We start from the raw sequence: 24,855 nt of genomic DNA, 5'->3' as shown, positions 1-24,855 counted from the left end.
TTTATAATATAGGGGGCTTTAGGTACCAGGGGTTATTCTGGGGCCTTCGATGACTCATGTATCAAAAGCCGACGCGTTTTCGCCGCTGATCAGATTTCGACGATCGCCGACTGTGTTCACCGCTTTCGTTGTGCTTTAAGTGTAGCTTGCTTTTGTGGGCACATGTTCGCCCAATAAAGAATCAGTTTCGTCATACACAGTTTTACGACTGTTTACTTCAGCGTCACTACTACATGACAGTATGGGAATCTGCTGATCAGACTCACTGAAGTAGAGCACTGCACGGGCCGGTTTTTCAGGTCCGGGCCTGGCCCGAGCCCGAAAGTACCATTCTTTGGCCGGCCCGGTTCTGTTCCACCCATTAGCCCTTTTGCCTTTACGAAGCTAGCTCGCGTTCTCGATTATTTTGAAGATACTGTCATGTGATCAACGGCCGCCGGGCGGTCTTCAAGCTGCATCATAGCAAGTTTTTGCCCTGCATCTCTTCTTTATGGTTACTTGATAATTTAACTGTGAGAGAAATAAACATTTCATTACTAGCCGAACACCCACAGATTATTATGTGAATATTTGGTATGAAAACAAACCATGCAATGGACAGTTAGGAAAATAGGGAGGGATCAGGCTGGCAACAACCACCGGGAGTGGGAGAACCCCGGCTTACATTTAGGGATGAAGTTGTAAAAAAGCACATCGGTTGATCACCATGCTCGTGCTTTAAAGTGTGCGGCAACATACTATAGCGAAGGCATAGGTGAACATTACCATACACGCTGCCACCCGCCATTTAATCTCACTTTTTAATCTCATATAGTCATTCTGATGTACCTACAGCGATAGAACTCGAGCCACTAATTTTGGCGCGAATGTAAATTTAGATACGCTGGTTACTGGTTTTCAGAAATACGATAGTACACGGCCACTAGAACTTTTTTTTCATTAAACAGAAATTGTTGACCCACAAGGCTAACGCTCATCATATTTTCACGCGGAACATGCCATCTTTATTGCTTTATTCGGTTTCATTATAATGATGTCAATTTTTCAATCGACAATTTAGGCACCCTTGTTTAGAAATATATGCAAATTTAGACTCTGTCTAATTGTGTTTCAGTACAGTGCATCTACAACGTAGGCTTTCCTTGTTTTTTTACTCCGCCAGATTAAAGTATGATCTGCTTGCTTATTCACGTAAATTCGCAGACAACGCACCTAGTGCAACAAAAACATATACAAGGCTGCGAACACGAGGGTCGCGCCACTTAACGAGTGGAAATAGCATTCAAAATAAAAATTTACGAGGCAATAAAGTGCTTTGCATTTCTATTTTGTTTTTCATATTCCCCTCCCCAATGTTGAGAAATTTTGCAGCATCCGCGTAGTCTTAAAGCATTTGTCCAAGAACAATGTACACTTGAAAGTCTCAGTTTAATTAGTTGGGCTAATTGTGATATAACCTACGGCAGAATATTCTACTCGCTTGAAAATATAACGAAGAAAATTAATGGAAACCAGTAGTAAGTTGCCCTGTGCCTTAGGACACAAAAAAGTGGCAAATTAACTTTTCTGAATTTGTTTGCTACAATTTTATCAGTGTACTCTAATGCTTCTTGAAAACTTATTTAATGTTTGTTTTTCCGTTAAAATGATCATGCCGAAAATCTAGATATTTTTGTGCAGCAACAAAATATTGCCGTCGACTCTGCCTCTAGGCAGGTCTTCCGCTGTTGAAAAATGTAACGAGCTCTATCGAAACTCATCTCATTGATTCTCGTTAAGGATAGCTCGGATACCTGAGACAGTCTAATGAATGTTTTTGCAGCGAGTCTCGCACCAATCCAATAGTTTTCAATTTCTTTAACGCGACTGCAATGCATATATATTTCTAACTCTTTGTCAGGTTGATTCAAATCTGTGATGTCTAGCAACTCATGAAGTGTGCCTTTCGCCGCTATTCCCACCCACCCAAATGTGTTTCTCCTGGTCGATAGGCGGCGCCGCTGTCGAAATCATACCGCTACCTCCATCAAACTTCGGGTCGTCCGTCACATGCCTGAGCACGATCACCTCTAGGAATTCGAGGTGTTAATAGGCTGGGAACAATGTGGACAAGAATTCGTTAGTGTCGCGAAGACGAAAGAATTCCTGCAGAACCCATGTTAAGATGATTATCGAAGTTAATGCGATTAGCATTTACACAATCTAGCGAACAAGAAGCGACACACCGTGTTAGCTAAGACATCTTTGTTTAGAATCCGTAGTGTTTCTCCTCATTTTCAAGTGATTCGGCTATATGCGGCCATACACTGTCTCCCTGATTGACCCGATTTGTTATGACCATCGCTCGCCAATGTTACCTCACGATGGTAGAACAAGGACCGCAGGCCGACAGCGCATTCAGTGACGACGATGGAATTACGAGGTAGGAATGATGTCGATAGAATGACAAAGGCATATAAGGACGACGGCATGACGACGATGAGAGGATTCTGAAGTAACGGCGATAAAGAATTGCGACGGAATACAATGCCATGACACCGGTGTTCTAATCTCGATTGATTGACAATAATAGCACAATACTAGTGGAATGAAATAGAAATTATGCTGATGGAACGGAAGGTGGTATGACGACCAACGCATTTAGTCATTTTTAGCCAACCAGACACGCTTCTGAATAACATACCAGCCTGCTCCTTTTCTTTTCTCCCATTCCTTCCCAAGACGTTTTGCAAACATATCCTCTGCCGTTGAGCTGAGTACGCCAGTGCTCTAGCTCATTAGGCCACGATCACACGTTTACAAACGTATCTTGCCAACAAGTATATTATTCAAGCTCGAACTTAGGGGGAACATTGAGCATGGGGGCTCCTATCGAAATACATGGGAAATCGGAAATAGTTTCTCAGAGCAACCAATGCACCAAATTTGATGAGTTATGTTGAATTTAGAAAAAAATAGTTGAAGTGTAGTGATTGCCGAAAGGGATATTATTATTATAGGCTGGTCTACCTTTCTTACGTCAAATTTTAAAGAATTGCCAAATTTCGAAAAAGAAAACTTGGCGTATAGAGCTATGTAGCTCAGCAGCTAAATATGATATCGGAATTCTGTAAACTGCACCTAATAATATATCGAAAGCAGATAGCAATCATATATCATACACCATCCTGAAGTATACCACTATGTTGTGAATGTTGCATTTGCAAAACCCTTCCAAAGATTATAACAAATTCACGTAAGTTTTAAGTTAAAGCAAAAAAATTGCTCGCTTTTGATGCTCCAACGGGTGCAGTTTATAGAAATGCCATATTTGTTTTTAATGGCTGAGTTTCGGATTTGTAAACTTCATGCTTCTATTTTTTTGAAATTTACGAACATCCTGCAATTCTTTGAAAACATTACACTATCTAAACGAAAATTCTATTTGCTGCAGTCTCTGCAATTTAACTTTCCCCTAAATGCAACACATTTCATTCAAATCGGTTCAGCGGTTTTCTCATGAAAGCATTCCTGCATTTTACATGTACTTGATAATCCGGCATCGAAGATAGGCCCGAGCTAAAGCTTCCTCTTAAACAATGGATCACGCCAGTTTTATAGGAAACCCATGAAACAGAACCCTGACGTATACGCAAGACCGTGGCCACAGTGGTGTACAAATAAAAAGTCTGCTCAAGGAAAAAAACTATATATTCATCGGAAGCTTCGCGGGAGCCGTTATCTCGATCAGACATCTCTCCAGAATGCGGACGAGCTTTCTGGCGAAGTGTCTAGCAAAACCATCGATTCATTGTCAGTAGAGCAAGTAGCTGGCCGTCTTCGAGATAACACTGATACACAAGCGCGCTCGTTTCCAAGCACCGAGGTGAAGCCACAGCTTGAGGGTGTGTTTCTTTTTATTGCGCTTTCTTTAGTTGTGCGTCATAGCATACGTCATAGCGGGAATTTCGAATTCTTTAAGGTCGATACGCCACGTGGTGGCGAAAAAAGGAAACTGTACGAAATGTCCCTAATTCCTGGTATTGGGGCTCGTGCTAGGCACGTGCTCGTGCCACTGCTCCCGCGTTCGCCGTCGTCTTCCACAGCTGGCTGCGTTGCTGCTAATCATTACAGCGTAGAATTTCACTTCTCTTCTGTCGTCTTAATGGGGAGGCCGCGTTTATGGGGGTATGAGTCATTGCTTAAGGGCGTGTATGAGCCATTCATTGTCTTACGTAACGGACAGATTTAATTTTTAAGCTATTTATTTCGAAGAATCGCAAGCGGCATTGGCGGCTGAATGCTGTTAACCACGCCGCCGAGCAAACTCGAGACATCGAACGCAAGCGACAACGGCGGACTGTGGGCATACCGTCAGTGACGTCGTTCTCTCCGTCGCAGCTGAACGTGTGTGTAACCTCATAATTGAGAAATACAATAACTAACCCTCGGGATTAACGCAGTGATAAACACCCGGGCCGCATGTTTCAGCTTCGCTGGTTATCCATTTTCACGGAGTGGAAGGCCAGACGAATTTTTTTTTTCTGTCCATTGACCTGCGCTCCAGTTACTCGCAGATCGCCGTCGACGACAGGGACCGTGAAAAGACAGCATTTGTTACAGTTGACGGCCTCTATCAGTTCAGAGTTATGCCATTTGGCTTGTGCAATGCCCCGGCCACGTTCGAGCGAAGGATGGACACGCTATTGCATAGCTGTAAATTGTACCGGGATGCCCACTATCTGCGGGCGACTTTCTCCTTCTCTGGTCCCCGTCTCGGAGCTTTGGCCTTTCTGAAAAACTACTTTAGTGATACTCTGGCCCCTGTCGTGTCCTGCGGCAATTGACAGGCGTTACTCATAAAATACTCCCGTTCGATCTTACCATGTCTTTTTCCTCAGACATCGTGCACGTGGCCCGCCTCAAGCCATACCTTTCACCCACCACCGTCTTAGGCGCGCGCTTTTCCTACAGGAAGTTAATGTCACGATACTGCGAGCAATGTGACAACGACGACGTTGGCTACTGGGGTGAAGAAAACAACGATTGTAAAGATTGTCTTTCCGCCAGCTTGGGAGTGCTGCACCTCACTGTAAATAGTTTGTAAATATATTTTCATTTATACCGTATCCCGTGGCAATATACACATATACCTTTATGAACAGAAGAAAGGGAACCGAAGGGCCCAATTTTTATTAATCATAGCATAACAATCCAACAATGACACCAAGGACAACATAGTGTAAATTACTTGTACTTACTAAGAAAATTTAAGAAATGATATATTTTTGGCAATGAAAACGAATGAAAAAGAAAAAAGTCACAGTTTCACCCGAAAGGCGAAGCATCAATTGCGATAGCAAATTAGTGGAGAGCTATTCGGAGTAGCGATAGTAGTTTTATCGGCTGCATAAACTTGGACACATCCGCTTACTAACTGAATTAACAAGCGTGGTGTCAGCGCGCACAAGCAAACTTGAATAGATCACACTGAATGACCGCAGACAACGACTCTCAAAACGCTGGCAGCAATGGCAGCCACCGCAGCAGGCAAGGTTCGTGCGGTCTATCGCTTCAAAGAAAACTGAGCGGCGGATGCACAGCGCACACAAAGGTCAGAGCCGTGTGGCGATAAGAGACCGTGCGGGCGACGGCCACAGCCGGGCAAAGTACGAACGGAGTTGTTTCGCAGCTGTGTGCTACTCTGCCGAGTAAAAGCTGTGCCGCCCCCTCCCCCCTCCCGCGCTGCCTTCCCGCTTTCTTGCTTTCGCGTGGGAGATTGAGTGGCAAGTTCCCCTTACGCCCGATTGCAAGATACGCCTTTGGTGCCGGAGCACAGCGTCGCCCCACCACCCTCCCTCCCATACCCCCCCAGCCTTTCGCGCGACGGTAGCGTTTGCTTTCGGCCGTGCGTTCGCCCTCCGTGATAGCGCGCGTCCCCCGCGCGCTTTCGCTCGCGCATACGGCGCGCGGCGACGATCTTATCGCCCTTGGAATCTATACGGAACCTCACGGCGACGGTGACGACGACGGCGACGGCAGAAATCCGGTTGAAGTGTCCATATAATTGCTATCGCAATAAAAAATATTTTCCGCACGTGGAGAACGATCCCACGTCTTCGCATATCGCGTGCGAGGTTCTTACCAATTGAGCTACCGCGGCGCCGTCTTCTCATACACTTTCTGGGCTATTTATGTTTTACAAGTAGAAACTAACCCTGGGAGTGTTAGCCAGCGCCATCACTCACATCATTACGCGTGCGAGGTTCTTACCAATTGAGCTACCGCGGCGCCGTTTTTCTCATACACTTCGCACGCCTTGGCGGTGGATGTGGAATGTCCTTCCTGCCGCAGACGTCACGAGTATGTGATCTTTCTGGGTGAAGGCAACTGGTCAATAAGCCCACACGTGCAACTTGAAAGTATCATTGTTGCCGGCATCATATGCAGCCACTGACTAGTGGGGAACTCATGAGCGTGTTTAAAATTCCGCAATCATTGGTTCGACAGAAAGGCTTTTTTTCAATCAAGCCAGCGATGCATGCTTTGAGTGCCCATTTCAGCAAGATAGTGCATTCAGACGTAAAAGTTTACCGGAAACACACACAGATTGTTGATAAGTAGAGACCGGATTTTAGGCAAATGCCTTTTTTGTTCCTTGCGCTCCTATCGCCCCATTTTGATACATGAGCATGAATTAGAGGTTAAGAATGGCTTCTATAGTGTTTTTATAGTGCCTATAAATGCCTAATTTGGCGTTTGTGCCTAAATGCCTATAAATGCCTATTTTCAATATCAGCGCATATTTGAACACTATTTAGCCTCAAGTTTCGCTTTCGAGTGCAGTTAGAGACCATTACTCATGTTACCGGGCGACATTGACTGTTCGGAACTCTATGGGGTTCATCCTAGTCATCCAGTTCAACCAACTTTCGGAAAACAACCCCTAGCAGCCGGAAATGGGACGCGCCGCGGTTGGCGAATGCGAAACCGCGGAGAGCCGTCAGGGGAAAGGAGAGTAAAGAGCAAAAGAAGAAAGAAAAATGTTATGTGCACGCGGCTTTTTTTTTTTTAGGGGGGGGGGGGGGGGGGGGGGAATTTACTTTTTAAGGTGTTCACTGCCGTCGAGCGTTCCTTCTCAGCGTACAAGATCATTCTCAATGACAAGAGGAACAATTTTTAATCCAAAAATCTGGAGATGGTGGTAGTTTGCTATTGTTTCCACAATCTTCACAGTGATTCTTAGACTACGTTCCGCGTGCTCTCCAAACAGATTTCTTCAAACACGCGCACTTTAAATGGGCGGAAGTGTATTTGGCAGTGTTGGGGCGTTTTGCCTGTACAATTCCGATAATGTCATTGTATGTGAGAAAATTGCCAGAGTTGTACCTAACAGTCCTCATGTAAGAACATGTTAATTTCTTAATAAATTGTAGTCTCTCTTGCACTTATTATTTGTCTGTTTTTGTTAAGTCTTAGTTAAATTGCGTCAGGCAGGCATAAAGTAGCGCTTTTTAAATCAGTATTCCCAGCCTTCAAGTATTCTTTTTCATGCTTGCTTCACTTTATGCAACGCTCGAGTACAGTGGCCATTGAACATGAATATGAGCAGTGTGAATGAAGCCAATTGATCGTCATTAGTCCAGCAGTTTTATGGGACAATTGCACGGCTATGTTCAACTGTTGGCGCCTTTGTGCCATCATAAACAATAACATTTCTTGTTTTTCTGTCGTAGATACAGGTCGCGCACGTCTTCGTTTGAAATTATTGGCATTTATGTAAAAATTTATTGTGCCTATATTTACGACGTTGGAGGCCTAAAACGTTGCTTTGCCTGCCTATTTTTGGCGCCTAAAACGCGCTTTTTTAATGCCTAAAGACCCGGCCTCTATTGATAAGCTTCTCATCTTTAGTTACGCCAGAGTAGGGCTGCGCCATACATCTGTGACAAATTATATCGAGATCTGTCGATGGGCAAGCCACTTAGAATTGCGCCGAAGGTACTCTTAAAATAATAAATTGATATCTGTTTTCAAGCACCACTTTTGCCCTTCTGGCGGCCATAGTACAGCCCTCTCAAATATAACTCAATTCACACCTCTAATGTCAAGGCGTATTAAATCAGCCCTATTGTTCCTTTATAAGGTGGTCCATGACATTATACATTGGCCAAAGCTCCTGAGCATGTGCAATTTTCCGTGTCGCAAATGTATACCAGGCAACATTGCTAATTTACTGACCAGCCTTGTTGCATTAAATACAGTCCCGTTGCTCCATTCCAAAAATAAATAATATAACACATGGAATAATTATAGTGCCTGTATTGACATACTTCAGAGTTAATTTCGTGTGTTTTGTATTTCCTGGTCACCACACACCACAGATGTGTGGCACAGGTGTGTGGTGACCAGAAATGGTGATGCGTGCAGGGAAAATTACAAGCATCGCAGGCAGGTGTACTCCCGTCGGCTACTCGGATGGTAGGTGAAGCCGCGGGCGTCAGGGCTTTCTGGGGGCGGCGGCTGAGGTTCGAGCTCATTACAGAAATTTGTGCGCCGTTATCAACGAGAAAGAGCTGTAACTGCCACACCATCACCCAGAACTTCAAGAAGGTTGCATCAGGTATGAGCGACAATCAGACGATTTTCCGGTCGGGTCATAAATACAGCGTCACCTCCCGGGGCTGCACTGGCTAGTTTTCCGAGAGGCGGTCAAAGAGAGACAGAGAGCGGCGAGGTTGGGACGAGCGGGACTGACGGCGCTGGGGCGATGGTGAGCGACTGGTCCGGTTTTCTCTAGGAGGACGTTCAGCACTTGAGGCCTCAGGACAGAACGACGGGGCATATGGTGCACTGGTCCGGGCGATTGTAAGGGTTTGGTCGATAGGACGTGGGCCAGCGGCTGCGGCAATGGTGGGCTATGTGTCCAATCCTAGAGCATGTGAAGCAGGTGGGCCGGTCATCAGGCGTGCGTCAATCGGCTGGATTTCGATAACGTGGCCTGAAGGTCGTGTTCGTTCTTGCAGCAGCGATGACAGGGGCGACCGGGTTGGTAGCAGTATGACCGTTATCAAAGGTGGGTAAAATGCCCATATTCGCGACCTATTGGCGAAATAGTATCCAGGTTGTTGCCTTGCATACCGTCGTGAGGGGTAACGGGTGCCATGGCCTCGAGTTCTCGATGGACGATCATGGTTACGTTTTCTGGAGCTTGCGCTTGACGGAGCGTAACTAAACCTTCGCATGAGGACGTGGCAACCATATTGGGAAGTCGGTCGAAGCGGTGAGTTATACGCTGACTTTTGGCCTGCTCAAAACGACGACATTCAGCGATGACTGACTGGAACGTGAAGCAGTTCTTACACAGTAGCAGATTGAAGGCGTCATCGGCTATGCCTTTGAGTATGTGTACCACTTTGTCCGCATCAAGCATATCCTCGTCGACCTTGTGGCACAGAGACATGTCCGGATTATAGGAGATGTACGGTTCTGTGGACGTCTGGGCACGAATTGCGAGTTCTTTCTTGGCCGCTAGTTGTCGTCCAATAGGTTTCCAAAATAGATTGCGTAATTTCTGCTTACAGACGTCCCAACTTGTCAGATCTTCCTCATGCATCTCGAACCAGAATCGCGCAGTGTCCCGCAAATAGAAGATGAAATTCGCAAGCATTACCGTCGGGTCACTCTTGTTCTTGTGGCTGACGCGCTCATACATAGTCAGCCATTCATCGACGTCCAAGCCGCTTGTGCCGTTGAATGTCCCGGGATCAGGATGGTGCACGAGAATGACTGATGACGGGCCTTGCTCACACTGGGTTGCTTGGTCGGTCTTTGTGGTGGCAGGTCATTGTGGTGGCAGGTCATTGTGGTGGCAGGTCATTGTGGTCGCAGGTCATTGTGGTGGCGAAGATCCAGTTCCCGCTGTTCTAGCGAGCTTGCCGCGCACCTCCACCAAAGATGTAATGGGAGATTCAATATACAATGGATATATTTACAAGGCAAGGCGCACAAAGCTGCAGCAATGGTCAGGCTAGCGCGTGCACACCAGCTAGCCACACCGTCGTCGTCGTCATCGTCTGAGCACCGACCACATTATTGCCGCTTGTGACAATATGTAGGTACTCATGTTGTATGCTTAACTCCCGTTTATACCCGGCCCCGTCGTTTGCGGTTTGCCCATTTGTTTCACTATTTCACATTGTTTTGTCTATCACGTGGTAGACAGATGGCTATGGAGCTTCGTACTGATGCAAAGAAGGCAAAATGTACAGAGAAGGCAAATGTACATTTGCCTTCTCTGTACATTTTGTCTCGCGTATTGCTTTTATTGCGATAGCAATTATATGGACACTTCAATCGGATTTCTGCCGTCGGCGTCGCCGTCACCGTCGCCCTCGCCGTGAGGTTCCGTATAAATTCCAAGGGCGATAAAATCGTCGCCGCGCGCCATATGCGCGATCGAAAGCGCGCGGGGGACGCGCGCGCTATCACGGAGAGCGAATGCACGGCCGAAAGCAAACGCGACCTTCGCGCGAAAGGCCGTGGGGCTATGGGAGGGAGGGTGGCGGGGCGACGCAGTGCTCCCGCACCAAAGGCGTTTCTTGCAATCGGGCGTAAGGGGAACTTGCCACTCAGTCTCCCACGCGAAAGCAAGAAAGCGGGAAGGCAGCGCGGGAGGGAGGGAGGGGGGCGCAGCTTCTACTCTGCCAACAACTCCGTTCGTACTTTGCCCGGCTGTGGCCGTCGCCCGCACGGTCTCTTATCTCCACACGGCTCTGACCTTTGTATGCGCTGTGCATCCGCCGCTCAGTTTTCTTTGAAGCGATAGACCGCACGAACCTTGCTGCGGCGGCTGCGATTGCTGCCAGCGTTTTGACAGTCGTTGTCTGCGGTCATTCAGTGTGATCTATTCATGTTTGCTTGTGCGCGCTGACACCACGCTTGTTAATTCAGTTAGTAAGCGGATGTGTCCAAGTTTATGCAGCCGATAAAGCTACTATCGCTACTCCGAATAGCTCTCTACTCATTTGCTATCGCAATTGATGCTTCGCCTTTCGGGCGAAGCTGCGACTTCTTTAAGTGCACCAGTATGAAGCTCCGTAGCTATTTCTGGGCAATATAATAAACAGTTGATTATTATTATAATAATTATCGTTATTTCGTTTGCAAGCATATGTGCAAATAGAGAGGAAAAGACAGGACGGAGCATGCTGGCAACTGCCCCCGGGAGGGGCACCCAGCACTTGCCTGCTCTAAGGAAAGGAAGTGTCGCAAATTGTAGTGAGAAAGAAAGGAAAAGGCAATAACGATGACGGATTACAAAGACTTAAGTAACGCAACACGTGACATCAGTTCTGTTCCATCCATTGAATAACTTGAAGAGGCGCACATTAGTTGCATGACGAATCGCACCGTGATGTTAGATATCTCTCTCCCTAATTATCTTTCAGTCATTCAACTTAAGTCGTATATATGAGTTGCAGATTTGAAGCCTAGCAGTAATGTCACATATCCGTTTCAGCAGGAAGTTTCAATGCATTGACCTTTGACTAAACGCTTGCCGGGGCTTTATTATAAATATATATATATATATATATATATATATATATATATATATATATATATATATATATATTAGGACCAAGGTCTACCACGCTGTCAAGCGCTTTTTATTCCAAAAAAAATCACAGTTTCGCCCTAAGGGCAAAGCAATGAATGCGATAGCAACACAGCAATGTCACACGAAGTAAGGTGAGCGGCTTTGGTAGCAATATGAATTGTAGTAAACATGAGCTGATTAAGTAAGCAGGTGTGCTGCGGCGTAAGTAGACCGACATGGAGAGACTCGATGACCACGAGAAGGCGCGTGTGAAACGGTGGTGTTGATGAGAAGCGCTTCCCGTGGGCAGCGCGTGCGAAGGGACACACCTGTAGTGCTGCGCTGCCGATCCGGGCAGCATTGCATGTGTAGCGTGCGTTGGAAAATGTGGCCCGACTATTACTAACTGAATGAACAAGCGTGGTGTGAGCGCGCACAAACAAACATGAATAGATCACACTGAATGACTGCAGACAACGACTGTCAAAACGCTGGCAGCGAGCGCATACGCCGCCGCGGGCGAAGGTACGTGCGGTCTATCGCTTCAACGGAAACTGAGCGGCGAATGCACGGCGCATAAAGGTCAGAGTCTTGTGGAGAGAAGAGACGGTGCGGGCGAGCGAGCGACGAGCGCTGTTGTTAATAGGCAGAGTAGAAGTGCGACCCCCCCCCCCCCCCCGCGCTCCCTCCGGCGCGGGCTTCCCGCTTCCTTGCTTGCGTGTGGGTGATTGAGTGCGTTCGCTCTCCGTGATAGCGCGCGGCCCCGCACGCTTCCGCTCGGGCATACGGCGCGCGGCGCAGATTTTATCTATAGGGAACCTCACGGCGACGGCGATGACGACGGCGACGGCGACGGCAGAAATCCGGTTGAAGTGTCCATATAATTGCTATCGCAATAAAACGAAACGCCCCAGCTCATGCGCGAAGAAGTAGAAGAACAGGGCAGATAATGATGGCTATGTACAAATGAAAACGACAAAGTACGTTAATAGTGCTTACACTAACCTCCCCCCGTCATGGAAGCGGCCAGCCTGGCCGCAGATTAGAGATTATCTAAACGGGGAGTGCAGGGCTTCATCCCCGAGACGTGAACAATTTCGGCATTACGGCGGCGCCGGTCAGGGACGGAGTGTACTGGGCTGACGAGATGTTCGCTGCAGATGTTTGCTGCACAACGGTGTATGGGCCAATGCAGCGTTGAAGAAACTTTTCACAGAGGCCTGGAGTTCGGACTAGAATCCAAAGCAGGACTTGGTCTCCAGGGTGAAAATGTAGGTCACGGCATTTGTTGTCGCAGCGACGTTCGCGCTCAGCTTGGGTAGCTTCCGTGCTTTGCCGGGCGATCTGACGGCAATGACACGGGCGACAAAATCTTCTGGAAGGGACGCGCTACGCGAAGAAGGTGCTAAAAAGAATTCTCTGTCGAATATGGTGGAAGGAGATTGTCCATATACAAGGAAGAAAGGGCTGTAGCGGGTAGTCCATTGAATAGCAGTATTATATGCGAATGTCACAAAAGGAAGAATTTTATCCCAGTCAGTGTGGTCAGGATGGATGTACATGGAAATCATGTCAGATAGCGTACGGTGGAAGCGCTCAGTAAGGCCATTGGTTTGCGGATGATAGGTAGAAGTAGATTTGTGCACGGTAACAACGGCCCGAAGAACTTCCTCGAGAACTTCGTAAATAAACGCTTTGCCACGGTGACTCAGAAGAACGCGAGGAGCCCCGTGGCGCAAGACGATGGAGCGCAAGAAAAAGTCAGCGACCTCACAAGTGGTACCGGATCGCAGAGGGGCAGTCTCGGCATATCTTGTTAAATGGTCGACCGAAGTGACAATCCAACGGTGACCGGAGGGTGCCAAAGGCAAGGGAACATATAAATAAAGGCCAACAAATTCAAAAGGTGCGTCCGGGAAAGGGAGAGGTTGTAGTAAACCAGCAGGAGGGGATGTCGAGCGTTTGCGGTTCTGATAGGACGCACAAGAGGCAATGTGTTTGGCCACCGTTGTGGATAGGCCAGGCCAGAAGCAGCGGGCCTTGATGCGGTCGTAAGTCTTGTGGAAGCCTAAGTGGCCAGCTGATACTGCGTGGTGAATTGCCTCTCATACTCGCAGGCGAAGGCAGCGCGGTAGAACTGGGACCCACCGGTGGCCTGTTGGGTGGTAAACGTAGCGGTGTTGCATGCCACCTTGAAGGCGGAATTGTCGAAGTTAGTGTCGCAAGCGGCTGTTGGGTGGTTCGGCGAGCCCAATAAGGCGATCCATGAGAGTTCGACAGTAGGAGTCGGCCCGCTGAAGCAAGACGAAATTAGAGCGTGATGAAAGCGTAACTTGGTCCAGGGGCGTTATCGAGAGCTGGTGTGAGGCAAGCGTAGCATCGGAACGACGTGGTGGGGAAGACTGCGCATTACAGGGAGAGAGCATCTGCATCATGATGACTTTTACCAGACTTGTAGGTTATTGTAAAGTCACATTTCTGCAAGCGAAGTATCCAGCGTCCTAAGCATCTTGACATGTTTTTCATTGATTACAGCCAACACAGAGCAGGATGGTCGCTGACGATAGTAAAGTGGCGGACGTAAAGGTATGGGCGAAATTGCTGTATCGACCAAACGATAGCCAGGCACTCTTGCTTTGTAATGGTGTAGTTCCGCTCAGCTGGAGAAAGTGTTCGGCTGGCATATGCTATGACTTGCTCTTTACAGGCTGCATTACGTTGCAGAAGTACTGCGCCAATACCTTGTGCGCTTGCGTCAGTATAGAGTATGGTGGGGGCTCGATCATCGAAGTGGCAAAGCACGGGTCCAAAGGTAAGGTGTTGCTTGAGAGCTGTAAAAGCAGACTCGCAGTCGTCAGTCCATGTGAAAGAGGCACCGGTAACCAGTAGCTTGTGTAGAGGAGCTGCTATTGCAGCGAAGTTGCGTATAAATCGACGAAAATATGAAGCCAAGCCGAGGAAACTACGTAGATCTTTCTGCTGCTGGGGGCGAGGAAACTGGAGAACAGCAATAATCTTTTCGAGGTCTGGCTGGATGCCATCTTTTGAGACGACGTGGTCCAATACTTTGACTGTCTTGCTTGCAAATTTGCATTTTTTGTATTGATCTGGAGACCAGCATTTGCAAGGCACTTGAGAACGTCGTCTAATCGATGAAGATGTTGGCTGAAGTTACACGAAAAGATGACAATATCGTCCAGATAACAGAGGCCGGTCTTCCATTTTAGTCCACAAAGTACGTTATCTATCATGCGCTCAAATGTGGCGGGAGCATTACAACAGCCAAAAGGCATCACGTTAAATTCATAAAGTCCACCTGGTGTAGCGAATCCGGTCTTTTCTTTGTCAGTCTCGTTCATCGGAATTTGCCAATATCCTGTTCAAAGATCACGGCTAGAGAAAGTAGTGTGTCCAAAGCGTCGCCAATTCGAAGTATTGGATATACGTCTTTCCATGTGATCTTATTGAGCGCTCGATAATCGACGCAAAAGCGAACGGGGCCATCTTTTTTCTTTACCAGAACCACAGGAGAAGCCCACGAGCTAGATGAAGGTCGTATTATTTTCCGCGCAAGCATATCAGCAACCTGTTGTTCAATGACCATCCTTTAGGATGGCGATACACGATAGGGGCGTCGTCGTATTATAGCGGAACCATCGATTTCGGTGCGGTGTGTAGCCACAGAAGTTTTGCTCAGCACAGGGGAACAGCTATCGATACAGGCTTTGTGCTTCGCCAAGACCCCCATTAAGACTGCGCGGCTGTTAGGTCAGAACCAAGGACGGCTGGGGGAGTGAAAGAATCATCCAAACCTGAGATTGGTGCTGGCGATGAAGAAAGGCAAAGCGTGACTATAGAGATAGGTGGAGTGTCGGCGAGGGTTTCCACAGTCATCACTTTGGGCAGCATCACAGGATCTGGGGTCGTGTTGCAAGCAGACAGAAGGGCGCGGCCACGTGAAACCCGGACGAGACAGGCGGCAATGAGAATTCCGCTAGACGTACAGCGGGAAGAAAGGGCGACTAGAGCCTCTTCGTCGGCGATCTGACTGGATGTTAAGGCTACAACGTCTTCGTGACCAGGACGCAGGACGTAGTCTACAGCGATGGCGAAGTTCACGCATGAAGGTGAAGAGGCCGTAACAGGTGCAAGCGCTGTATCCGTGATATGAACAACTTCCACTCTACATGAAATGACGGCTGAAGCAGAATGTAGGAAGTCCCAACCAAGTATAAGTTCATGGATACACGTTGGAAGGACGATAAACTCAATGTGGTGGTGAATGCCGTCGATGTGAACACGAGCAGTACACTATCCGTCAGGGTGAATGAATGCATTATTAGCACCGCGCAAAATACGTCCAAGATAAGGCGCTTCTACTTGCCGGAGCCGTGAACACAGATCACTACGAAGAACAGAAACGGCGGCACCGGTATCGATGAGAGCTGACGCGGGAACACCTTCAACAGTTACATAAAGCATGTTGGCCGGGCGAACAGTAGGAATTTTTGAAGACTGATAGAAGCAGTTTCCCCTCCGAAAACTACAACAGTTTGTTTTCTGTATGCTGGTTGGCAAGATGGGAAGTGGGGCGAAGCGGTGATGTAGAGCGCTGGTAAGGCGAAGGAGAACGACGTCTGGCCGAACGGGAACTATGAGGCAGATTGGGAGCAGCTGGAGGAGACGGAGAACGCTGCTGAGGGAACGAGTAATATCCGGGATAGCAGGCGTCTGCTCGGCGAGTGCGGTCTCGCTCGTGCTCAGCATAGTCTCGTCTTTCATCTTGCGGGCGACGGAGGCAGAAGCGAGATATATGGCCGCGTATACCACAGTAAAAACATACCGGACGAGGTGGACGCCACGGAGGGTAGGATGGCGCAGCAAGTGCTCTGGTTCCCATCGAAGCCAAATGGTCATAGGTAACGTCAGTAGGCACGGAGGTCACGGTAAGGGTGGGTAGCGAAGAAACATCCGCGTAGGTGGGTCTGGGGCGTGCTACCGGAGCCAGATGCGTCGTGGGTGTAGTCATCGCTGTCAACTCTTGCTTTACGACCTCGCGCAAACAGAAGGTGGGGGTTGGGGCAAAGGCAGTAGGTGAACGCCTCAGGTATTGTATTTGAAGCTGTTCGCGGATGATGGTGCAGATGAGAGCACGTAGATCTGAATAATGGCGTACCTGAGGATCGCTGCTGTCATGTTGAAGACGAAGAGACTGCAGCTTGTCTAGGCGCTGACACGTGGAAGTGATGTCTTGGACAGAAGCCGGATTTCGCACGATTAAAGCGTTGAACGCGACAGGCCCAATGCCTTCTAATATGTGTCGAACGCGTTCGGCTTCCGTCATGCTAGGGTTCGCACGGCGGCACAGAGTGAAGACATTCTCTATGTATGAGGTGTAAGACTCTTGCGGAAGTTGGAGGGGCGTGCCCAGCTTTTGTTTGGCGACTTCTGCACGTCCAGACGAGGAAGCGAAGATTTGCCGCAGCTTGGTGGTAAACGCTGACCAATCCGCGATGTCAGATTCGAGGTTGAAATACCACGTCTTTGCAACACCGGTCAAGTAGAATGCGACGTGCCTCAATTTCTGGGTGCCTGTTAAATATTAGAGGAAGAGGACGACGACGGCTACTAGCGCGCTCGGCGCGAGCGGCTCGCTCGTGATCTGGCGCTTCTGGACTGACTCGAACGGCCAGTATGGATGTGTTATTACGGTTCTTCGAGCAATAAACTTCCCCTTCCCGCCCTTCTACTGCGAAGACTCCTTTGTTTTACATTTTTTGGTGCCGAGAAACCCGGGACTCTGTGATCCAAGCAACCCGACAACGAAAGGACTTCGCTGGCAACGAAGATGGAGCGGATCAAGGGCAAGCGAGCAACCCAACGAGCTTTGCACACGCGTCTCCGAAACGAGGCAAGCCAACTTATGGAATCGAGTCATTTTAGCGCTCCGGCGCTTCGAGTGCTGCATGACAGACTGAAGAACTGCAACGACGGACTACGGGTGCTCAACGAACAGTTGGAGGGTTACCTCACGGACGAGCAAGCATCCGAAGACTACATCTCGGTCGCGGATTATGAAGACAACGCGGCAGCAACCTTGTCCCTTCTCTGTCACCTCATCGAACAACTTCAGTCTCAAACAACCGCGGATCGAGGCCTACCGACACCTAACGACGCCTCAGCTTCAGGTACGATCTCGGGACATCGTGCCCTCGGTGATACCTCAACAACAGTTGTCGGTGCTTCTCGACTTCCGAAGCTCGACTTGGTTCACTTCAATGGAACAGTGCAACAGTGGCAGCCCTTCTGGGACATGTTCAAGCATGCCGTCCACGAAAATACCTGTTTAACGAACATCGACCGCTTTCACTACTTGAAAACCCTTTTGGCTGGACCAGCGGCCAAAGCGATCGAGGGAATTCCAGTGACGGACGCATCATATGCAGATGCCATCGAAATTCTAACCAACCGCTTCGGCAACGTGAGGATCATCGAGGAGAAGTACTTGGAGAATCTTCGAATGCTGAGACCAGTGAGGTTTTCTACTGACGTGACCGCTATGAGGAATCTCCTGGATACCGTACACATTAACATGAGAGGTCTCAAGGCTCTTGGACGATCGGAGCTTTCATACGCTGCGATGCTCGTCGAGATTCTAACGAAAGCGATCCCCAATGACATCGTGGTGGAACACTACAAGCGACAGAGCTTACTACAAAATCCCGATGAGATCCAGTCGTCAGAGACGGAGCTGCGCCAGCTATTGGATTTTCTCCGACTGGAGGTCGAAGCTCGTGAAAAAAGTGTTCACCAGGATTCCTGCGTTCGCGACACGCACGATGGAAGGCGTGACAGGAAGACCTGTGCCACGCCTACCGCCTCCGTGTTACACAACGAATCCAGCAAGACGAAAGGTAATTGTTTTTTCTGCCTTTCACCCACCCACGTTACGGAAACGTGCACTTCTACAATAAGCCTGCAGGAGAAGAGCCTTTTGGCCAAGTCGGGCAGATGTTTCAAGTGCACGATATCAGGCCACCGCTCGAAAGATTGCCGACGCAATATCCGTTGCGCTACCTGTACAGGCAAGCACGCAACAGCTGTTTGTGACCCCAACTACGCTAGCAAGAAGAAACCGAGTGAACGACAAACCCCGAGCTTGCATGCTGCCGCACGAGCACCTACAAGCAATTTATTTGAAAATGACGTATTACTGCAGACGTTCCAAGTATGGGCTCTAAGCGACTGCAATTCTTGCTATATAAGAGGGGTCCTGGACAACGGAAGCCAGAGAACGTTTATCAGAGAAGATATATCCAGAAAACTAAGCCTGCCAACACTGAAGAAGGTAGATGTTGAAGTGAAAGCGTTCGGTGGTTCGAGCGGTGCGCCACAAGAGCAGCTCAACTTGGTTAAGGTGACTTTGATGAGCCAATTTGACAGCTCCAAACACGAAATCGAGGCTTTGGAGGTTCCCTTTATCTGTGATCACTTGCTTGAACCTCCACAGTCACACTCATTTGTGCAGAAGCTGGCTAATGAAAAGAAGTTTATTGCTGACTTTGTATCGCTTCCTGGCCTAAAAACAGAAGTCGGCATAAGCTTGCTCATTGGAGCCGATCAAATGTGGAAGCTCGTGCTAAACGATGTTTGGTCGCACGACGAAGTGACAGGACTTGCTGCGATCAACACCAAGCTTGGCTGGACATTTCAAGGGCCTGTACCATGCGACGGTCGCATTTTCAAAGAAGTCCGCGCGCACGTTTGTGTCCTTCGCACGAGTTGCACAGAGACTGACGTGTCTGAAACCTTACAGCACTGCTGGGAGCTAGACAGCATAGGCATTTCTGACCCTTCTACCCACGACGAGCATGGAAATGAAGTGGTCCGGCAATTCACGGAGAACATAGCATTCAAGAACGGGAGGGACGAAGTAGCGCTACCGTGGAAATCCGTCAACACATACCTAGCAGACAACCGAAGTGTTGCGGTTCGACGCCTACACGGTTTATTGCGGCGATTTGGTAGTAACGAGGAGCTTCTTCAGCAGTACGACAAGGCAGTCAGGCAGTATGAACTGGATGGTCACGCTGAAAGAGTCAACGGAAAAGACTCGGCAGAGAGATGTTACTACATGCCGCACCATGCTGTTATCAGGGAATCATCCTCGACGACACGGCTGAGGGTGGTCTTCGATGCCTCGTCACACGCGCATGGAGCAGCGTCTCTGAACGAATTATTAGAAAAAGGACCCAAGATCAACAACAACATGGTTAAAATGCTTGTGAATTTCAGGCTACACAAGATTGGAATCACTGCAGATGTACAAAAGGCGTTTCTTCAAATAGGCATTCAAGAGCCTGATCGCGACGCCTTGCGTTTTTTATGGTTTGACAGCACGCCAATGTCAAGTGAACATGTGCCGAAAATAGTGGAGTATAGGATGACACGAGTGCCATTTGGAACTACAGCAAGTCCATTCCTCTTAACAGCGACGCTCCAGTATCATTTCAAGCATATCGATCCTGCGCTGAGATCATCTGCCATGCAACTTGCCGAGAATTTCTACGTTGACGATCTTGTCACAGGAGTTCCTTCTTCAAAAGAAGCTTTCCGTCTTTATAACGAAGCAAATCTCATCCTCAGCAAAGCGGGCATGAAGCTGCAAAAATGGTCCACCAATGATGTTGAGTTAAGAAAGTACATCACTGATAGATTGGACTCTGTCTCAGCAATGGCTCCTACGAAAGTTCTTGGTTTGCTATGGGACACAGCTGCTGACAAGCTTATTCTAAACATGGAATCTCTGTTGCAGATTCTCGAAAAGAAGAACGACACCAAGAGATGTGTTCTTCAGACGACCGCACCGATTTTCGATCCATTAGGGTGGCTATCACCGTTCGTCGTTAGGATGAAAGTCCTCTTTCAGAGATTGTGGGAGCATGGCACTGCGTGGGAAGACGTTATGCCTGAGCAACTTAGACACGAATGGGAAACTTGGTCCGATGAGCTAAAATGCTATCCGGTGTTTTCACTTCCCAGGTGTGAGCTGAAGTTATTCTTGCACAAGCCTTCAAGCTCCCAGCTTCACGTATTTGCTGATGCCAGTTCTGTTGCTTACGGTGCCGTAGCTTATCTCAGAATGGAAGATCAATGCGGTAACGTTGATGTTCAGCTTCTATTTTCGAAGTGTAGAGTAGCTCCAATCAAACGGATCACGTTACCACGTTTGGAATTGATAGCAGCGGTTCTGGCTTCTAGAGTCCTAAAGTTCTTGCGGGAGGCTCTAGAGTCGAGGCAATGGAAAATAGAAGAGCACCTGTGGACGGACTCAAGTGTAGCGCTTTGTTGGATACAAAGCACGGCAACCAAGTGGAAGCAATTTGTTTATAACAGAGTTAACGAGATACGTCAAGTAACAGATCCAGACCAGTGGCATCACTGTCCGGGAACACAAAACCCAGCTGATCTGCTGACGCGTGGGCTTTCGCTCAGAAACCTTCGAAATAGCCAGCTGTGGTTGAAAGGGCCTAACTGGCTTCAACGTGCGGCAAATAGTTGGCCAACGACATCTGACGCTCCAGATTCTGGACCGGAAGACGAACAAGTTTCTTCCGAGTTACAAACAAACGTTCCTGTACTGGTGAGCGTGATAAGAGAACCACTTTTCAGTGCCGAACGATTTAGTTCTTGGTTACGAATGGCAAGAGTGACAGCATGGGTCAAACGCTTCGTGGACAACTGTAGATCGCCAACGTCGCATACAGAAGGATCACTTACAGCTACTGAAGTTCAAGAAGCTGAGAACATCTGGTTCAAGCAAATGCAGACAGATACCTATGCCAAAGAGAGAGCCCAACTTGAAGTGGGACAAGACCTCGACAAGACGTCGTCCATAAGAGACCTGCATCCCTTTATTGACGAAAAGGGCGTCATGAGGATTAGAGCTCGCCTTCAGAACGCCGATGTCACATACAACGAAAAGACGCCTGTGCTGCTACCGTCCAACCACCCGGTCACGCGACTCGTCATTTTGCAAGCTCACAAAACTGTGCTCCACGGCGGTGTCGGTGACACATTAAATGAACTTCGCGCCCGGTTCTGGGTGCCCAGAGTGCGACAAGCAGTGAAGAGAGTGCTACGAAAATGTGTGATTTGTGCTCGTTTCCGACTCAAGGCTGCGAGTGCACTGGCAGCCCCTCTTCCCAGTGATCGTGTGTGCAATTCGCGCCCCTTTGAGGTTACGGGAGTTGACTTTGCAGGGCCAGTTTTTTTGAAAGATTGCAATGGCGTTAAAGTGTACATAGTGCTATTCACGTGTGCAGCAGTTAGAGCAATTCACCTTGAGCATGTGGTTGGACTTACTACTAACGCTTTTCTCATGGCTTTCAAAAGATTTTGTGCAAGACGTGGAACACCGCGAATAGTTTACTCAGACAACGCTACTACATTCAAGAAAGCTGCACGTGAGCTAGCTAGCATGCACCAGTTGTTGAGGAAAGAGGAAGTCAGCCAGTATTGCTCTACCCACTGGCATAACTTGTAAATTTGTTGCAGAGAGAGCTCCTTGGTGGGGTGGGTTTTGGGAGCGGTTAGTTAGGATTGTGAAGATGTGCCTTCGCAAGTCATTGGGAAGGGCGTCTGTTGACCTACAACAACTGAGCACTTTGCTGACTGAAACAGAAGCCGTTGTGAATTCCAGACCCATAACTTTCATTTACTCTTCTCCTAAAGAGCCAGACATTCTAACCCCGTCTCATTTTTTGTTAGGCAGCCGTCTCTTGTCTAATCCTAAAACGTCTGATGAACAGGGAGAAAGAAAGACTGAGCTGCTCAGTTTGTGGGTCCACAGGCAGCTAATAATGAAACAACTGTGGAAGCGATGGCTTCGTGAATATCTACTGACACTTCGAAGCGTTCACTTGAGGAAAGGATCAAAAGCTTATAGCATCAGTAAAGGTGATGTTGTGATTATTCACGAAGACAAGGCTCCCAGAATGTTCTGGAAGACTGGGGTAGTAAGTGACTGCATCCGAAGTAAAGATGGCAACGTCCGTGCGTGTAAAGTTAAAATACCCAGTGGCTCACAGATGATCCGACCTGTGCAGAAATCGTACCCTTTAGAACTCGCCACCTCAGGCCCCGGAGTGTATTAAATATTAGAGGAAGAGGACGACGACGGCTACTAGCGCGCTCGGCGCGAGCGGCTCGCTCGTGATCTGGCGCTTCTGGACTGACTCGAACGGCCAGTATGGATGCGTTATTACGGTTCTTCGAGCAATAAACTTCCCCTTCCCGCCCTTCTACTGCGAAGACTCCTTTGTTTTACAGTGCCGTTCCACTAATTGCAAGAGCTCACGCGGTCGCAGTTGTCGATCCAATCGTCGACGTCATCACAACGGAGTCCCGCAAAGACAGGGGGATCGCGTTGAGGGCTCGTCACAGTCCAAGAGGGCACAGCAGGCGGAGTCGTCTGTGTGGTAGGGTTAGAGGCGACGGAAGAGCTGAGGTTGGTAGTGTCCATCGTTGTAGGGGTAGCCGGGCGCAGGCGGCGACCGGAACGTAGGTCCAGGGAGGACGGGAAGGCGAGAGGACGTCGGGGTCTTGACGTGCCTCCACCACTTTATAGGACCGAGACCGACCAAGCTGGCAAGGGCTTTTTCGTCCAAAAAGAAAACGCCCTAGCTCATGCGCGAAGAAGTAGAAGAACAGGGAAGATGATGATGGCTATGTACAAATGAAAACGCCGAAGTGCGTTAATAGTGCTTACAGTATATATATAATCATATCATAGGAAGCCCACAAACAATAACACCAAGGATAACATAGGGGAAATTACTTGTACTTACAAATTGAATTAAAGAAATGATAAATTAATGGAAATGAAAATGGATGAAGAAACAACTGTCCGCAGGTGGGGAACGATCCCACGTCTTCGCATTACGCGTGCGATGCCCTTACCATTGAGCTACCATGGAGCCGTTTTCCCATCCACTTTCTGGGGTATTTATGTCTTACAACTAGAACTAACCCTGGGAGTGTTAGCCAGCGCCACCACTCACAAACCTAGGCGGCGGATGATGATCTGCTGGGCTTAGCGCAGCAGGGAAAGCTACGTGCTGATGTGCTTAGCACAGAGTCTTCGGCTCCCTTAAGCTACGCCAAATTGGAAATTCTGATACACCGGCCGGAAACATTAGTGCATGACAGATGTTTCTCTAGAGTTTCCGTTTCCAAGGCTTTTTTGAAGCTGCTGACAAGAAATTAGCGAAAATATTTGAATCAGGCACATCAGCCCTGCGTGATAGTGTAAATTCAAGGGCAGGTGCCGGACTACACACGAAGACACCGCATTATCTATAAACGCAATAAACAAGCATTGCGAGTATTACCTTTGCATACTTCCTCCAGCGCTCAAGACGTCCCAATTTCCTCCAAAGCATCCTCGTAGACGACCAGGCAGGGAATATTAGAAGACATTCACCCGAAGGTGAGAGAAGGCTCGCCAAATTCTTCATCGCTTTCGCCTGGTCTTTGACCCAGTTGAGGCAAAAGAACGAGTAGATGCGACTGAAAGTTCCGTACTTAGCGGCGAAATCAGCCACATCATCGTTGATGTTAAGGTGTGCGAACACGATCTTGCTGTGAGCAGAGTTTTCCCGAGCGTAGGCCAGCATCTCTTCGGATGCATCTACTGCGACAATTCTGCGGCACGGCGGGCAGCGTACAAGAAGTTCGTTGCGAGTGAAATCACCCGTGCCGCAGCCGAGGTCGAGAAATTGTTCGCATTCCGTGTTACTTGGAGCAAAGGTCCTCTCGAGCAATTCCAGAACCAGAAGATTCATGTGTCGCTGCCACGCGTTATTACTTGCGTAGAGGCCGGCATTGTAGCTCGGATTCGTCGAAAGCTTGCTCATATTTCCGCAGTATTTCGCTTGAATGGTGAGTACTGGTATTCTGGGGAAAAAAAAGAAAGCAACAACGGAGTGAAGCAAAATACATAACTACTCCGCTTTATCTAGAAAGTTTAACGTTACTACCAGGGTAACGAATCTTCACTCAAACGAAAACAAAAAGAAACTTTATTTTCGGAAAAACCGGAACGGAAACGACAAGAAAAAGATTGTACAGTGACTATCGACGATTATTGCCAATCAAAGACAATAAGCGTACTCTTCTAGAAAGGCTACTCACTTTATTAAATGAATGGTGTGTCTGAAGGTGCATATTTGTTGCAGTGAAGATATTTAGGCAGCGTTTGTTGTTTCACTACGTAA

At 48.3% G+C, this 24,855-nt stretch overlaps 1 protein-coding gene across 1 annotated transcript in view; it reads right to left on the bottom strand.

Annotated features, from left to right (window-relative positions):
* LOC119435037 (juvenile hormone acid O-methyltransferase-like) overlaps positions 1–24,532 on the bottom strand; it is a 67,955-nt gene extending 43,423 nt beyond the window's left edge. Inside the window, exon 1 of the mRNA XM_037702007.2 lies at positions 23,971–24,532. Within this exon, the coding sequence (XP_037557935.1) occupies positions 23,971–24,495 (525 nt within the window). The 5' untranslated portion in view covers positions 24,496–24,532. The remainder of the gene's footprint in view (positions 1–23,970) is intronic.
* Positions 24,533–24,855: the final 323 nt, after the last annotated feature.

The sequence above is a fragment of the Dermacentor silvarum genome, unplaced genomic scaffold, assembly GCF_013339745.2.
Source record: "Dermacentor silvarum isolate Dsil-2018 unplaced genomic scaffold, BIME_Dsil_1.4 Seq398, whole genome shotgun sequence".
In the NCBI taxonomy this organism is placed as follows: domain Eukaryota; kingdom Metazoa; phylum Arthropoda; class Arachnida; order Ixodida; family Ixodidae; genus Dermacentor; species Dermacentor silvarum.
Note: the sequence above shows the minus strand (reverse complement) of the source record. Positions and strands in the feature narration are given on the sequence as shown.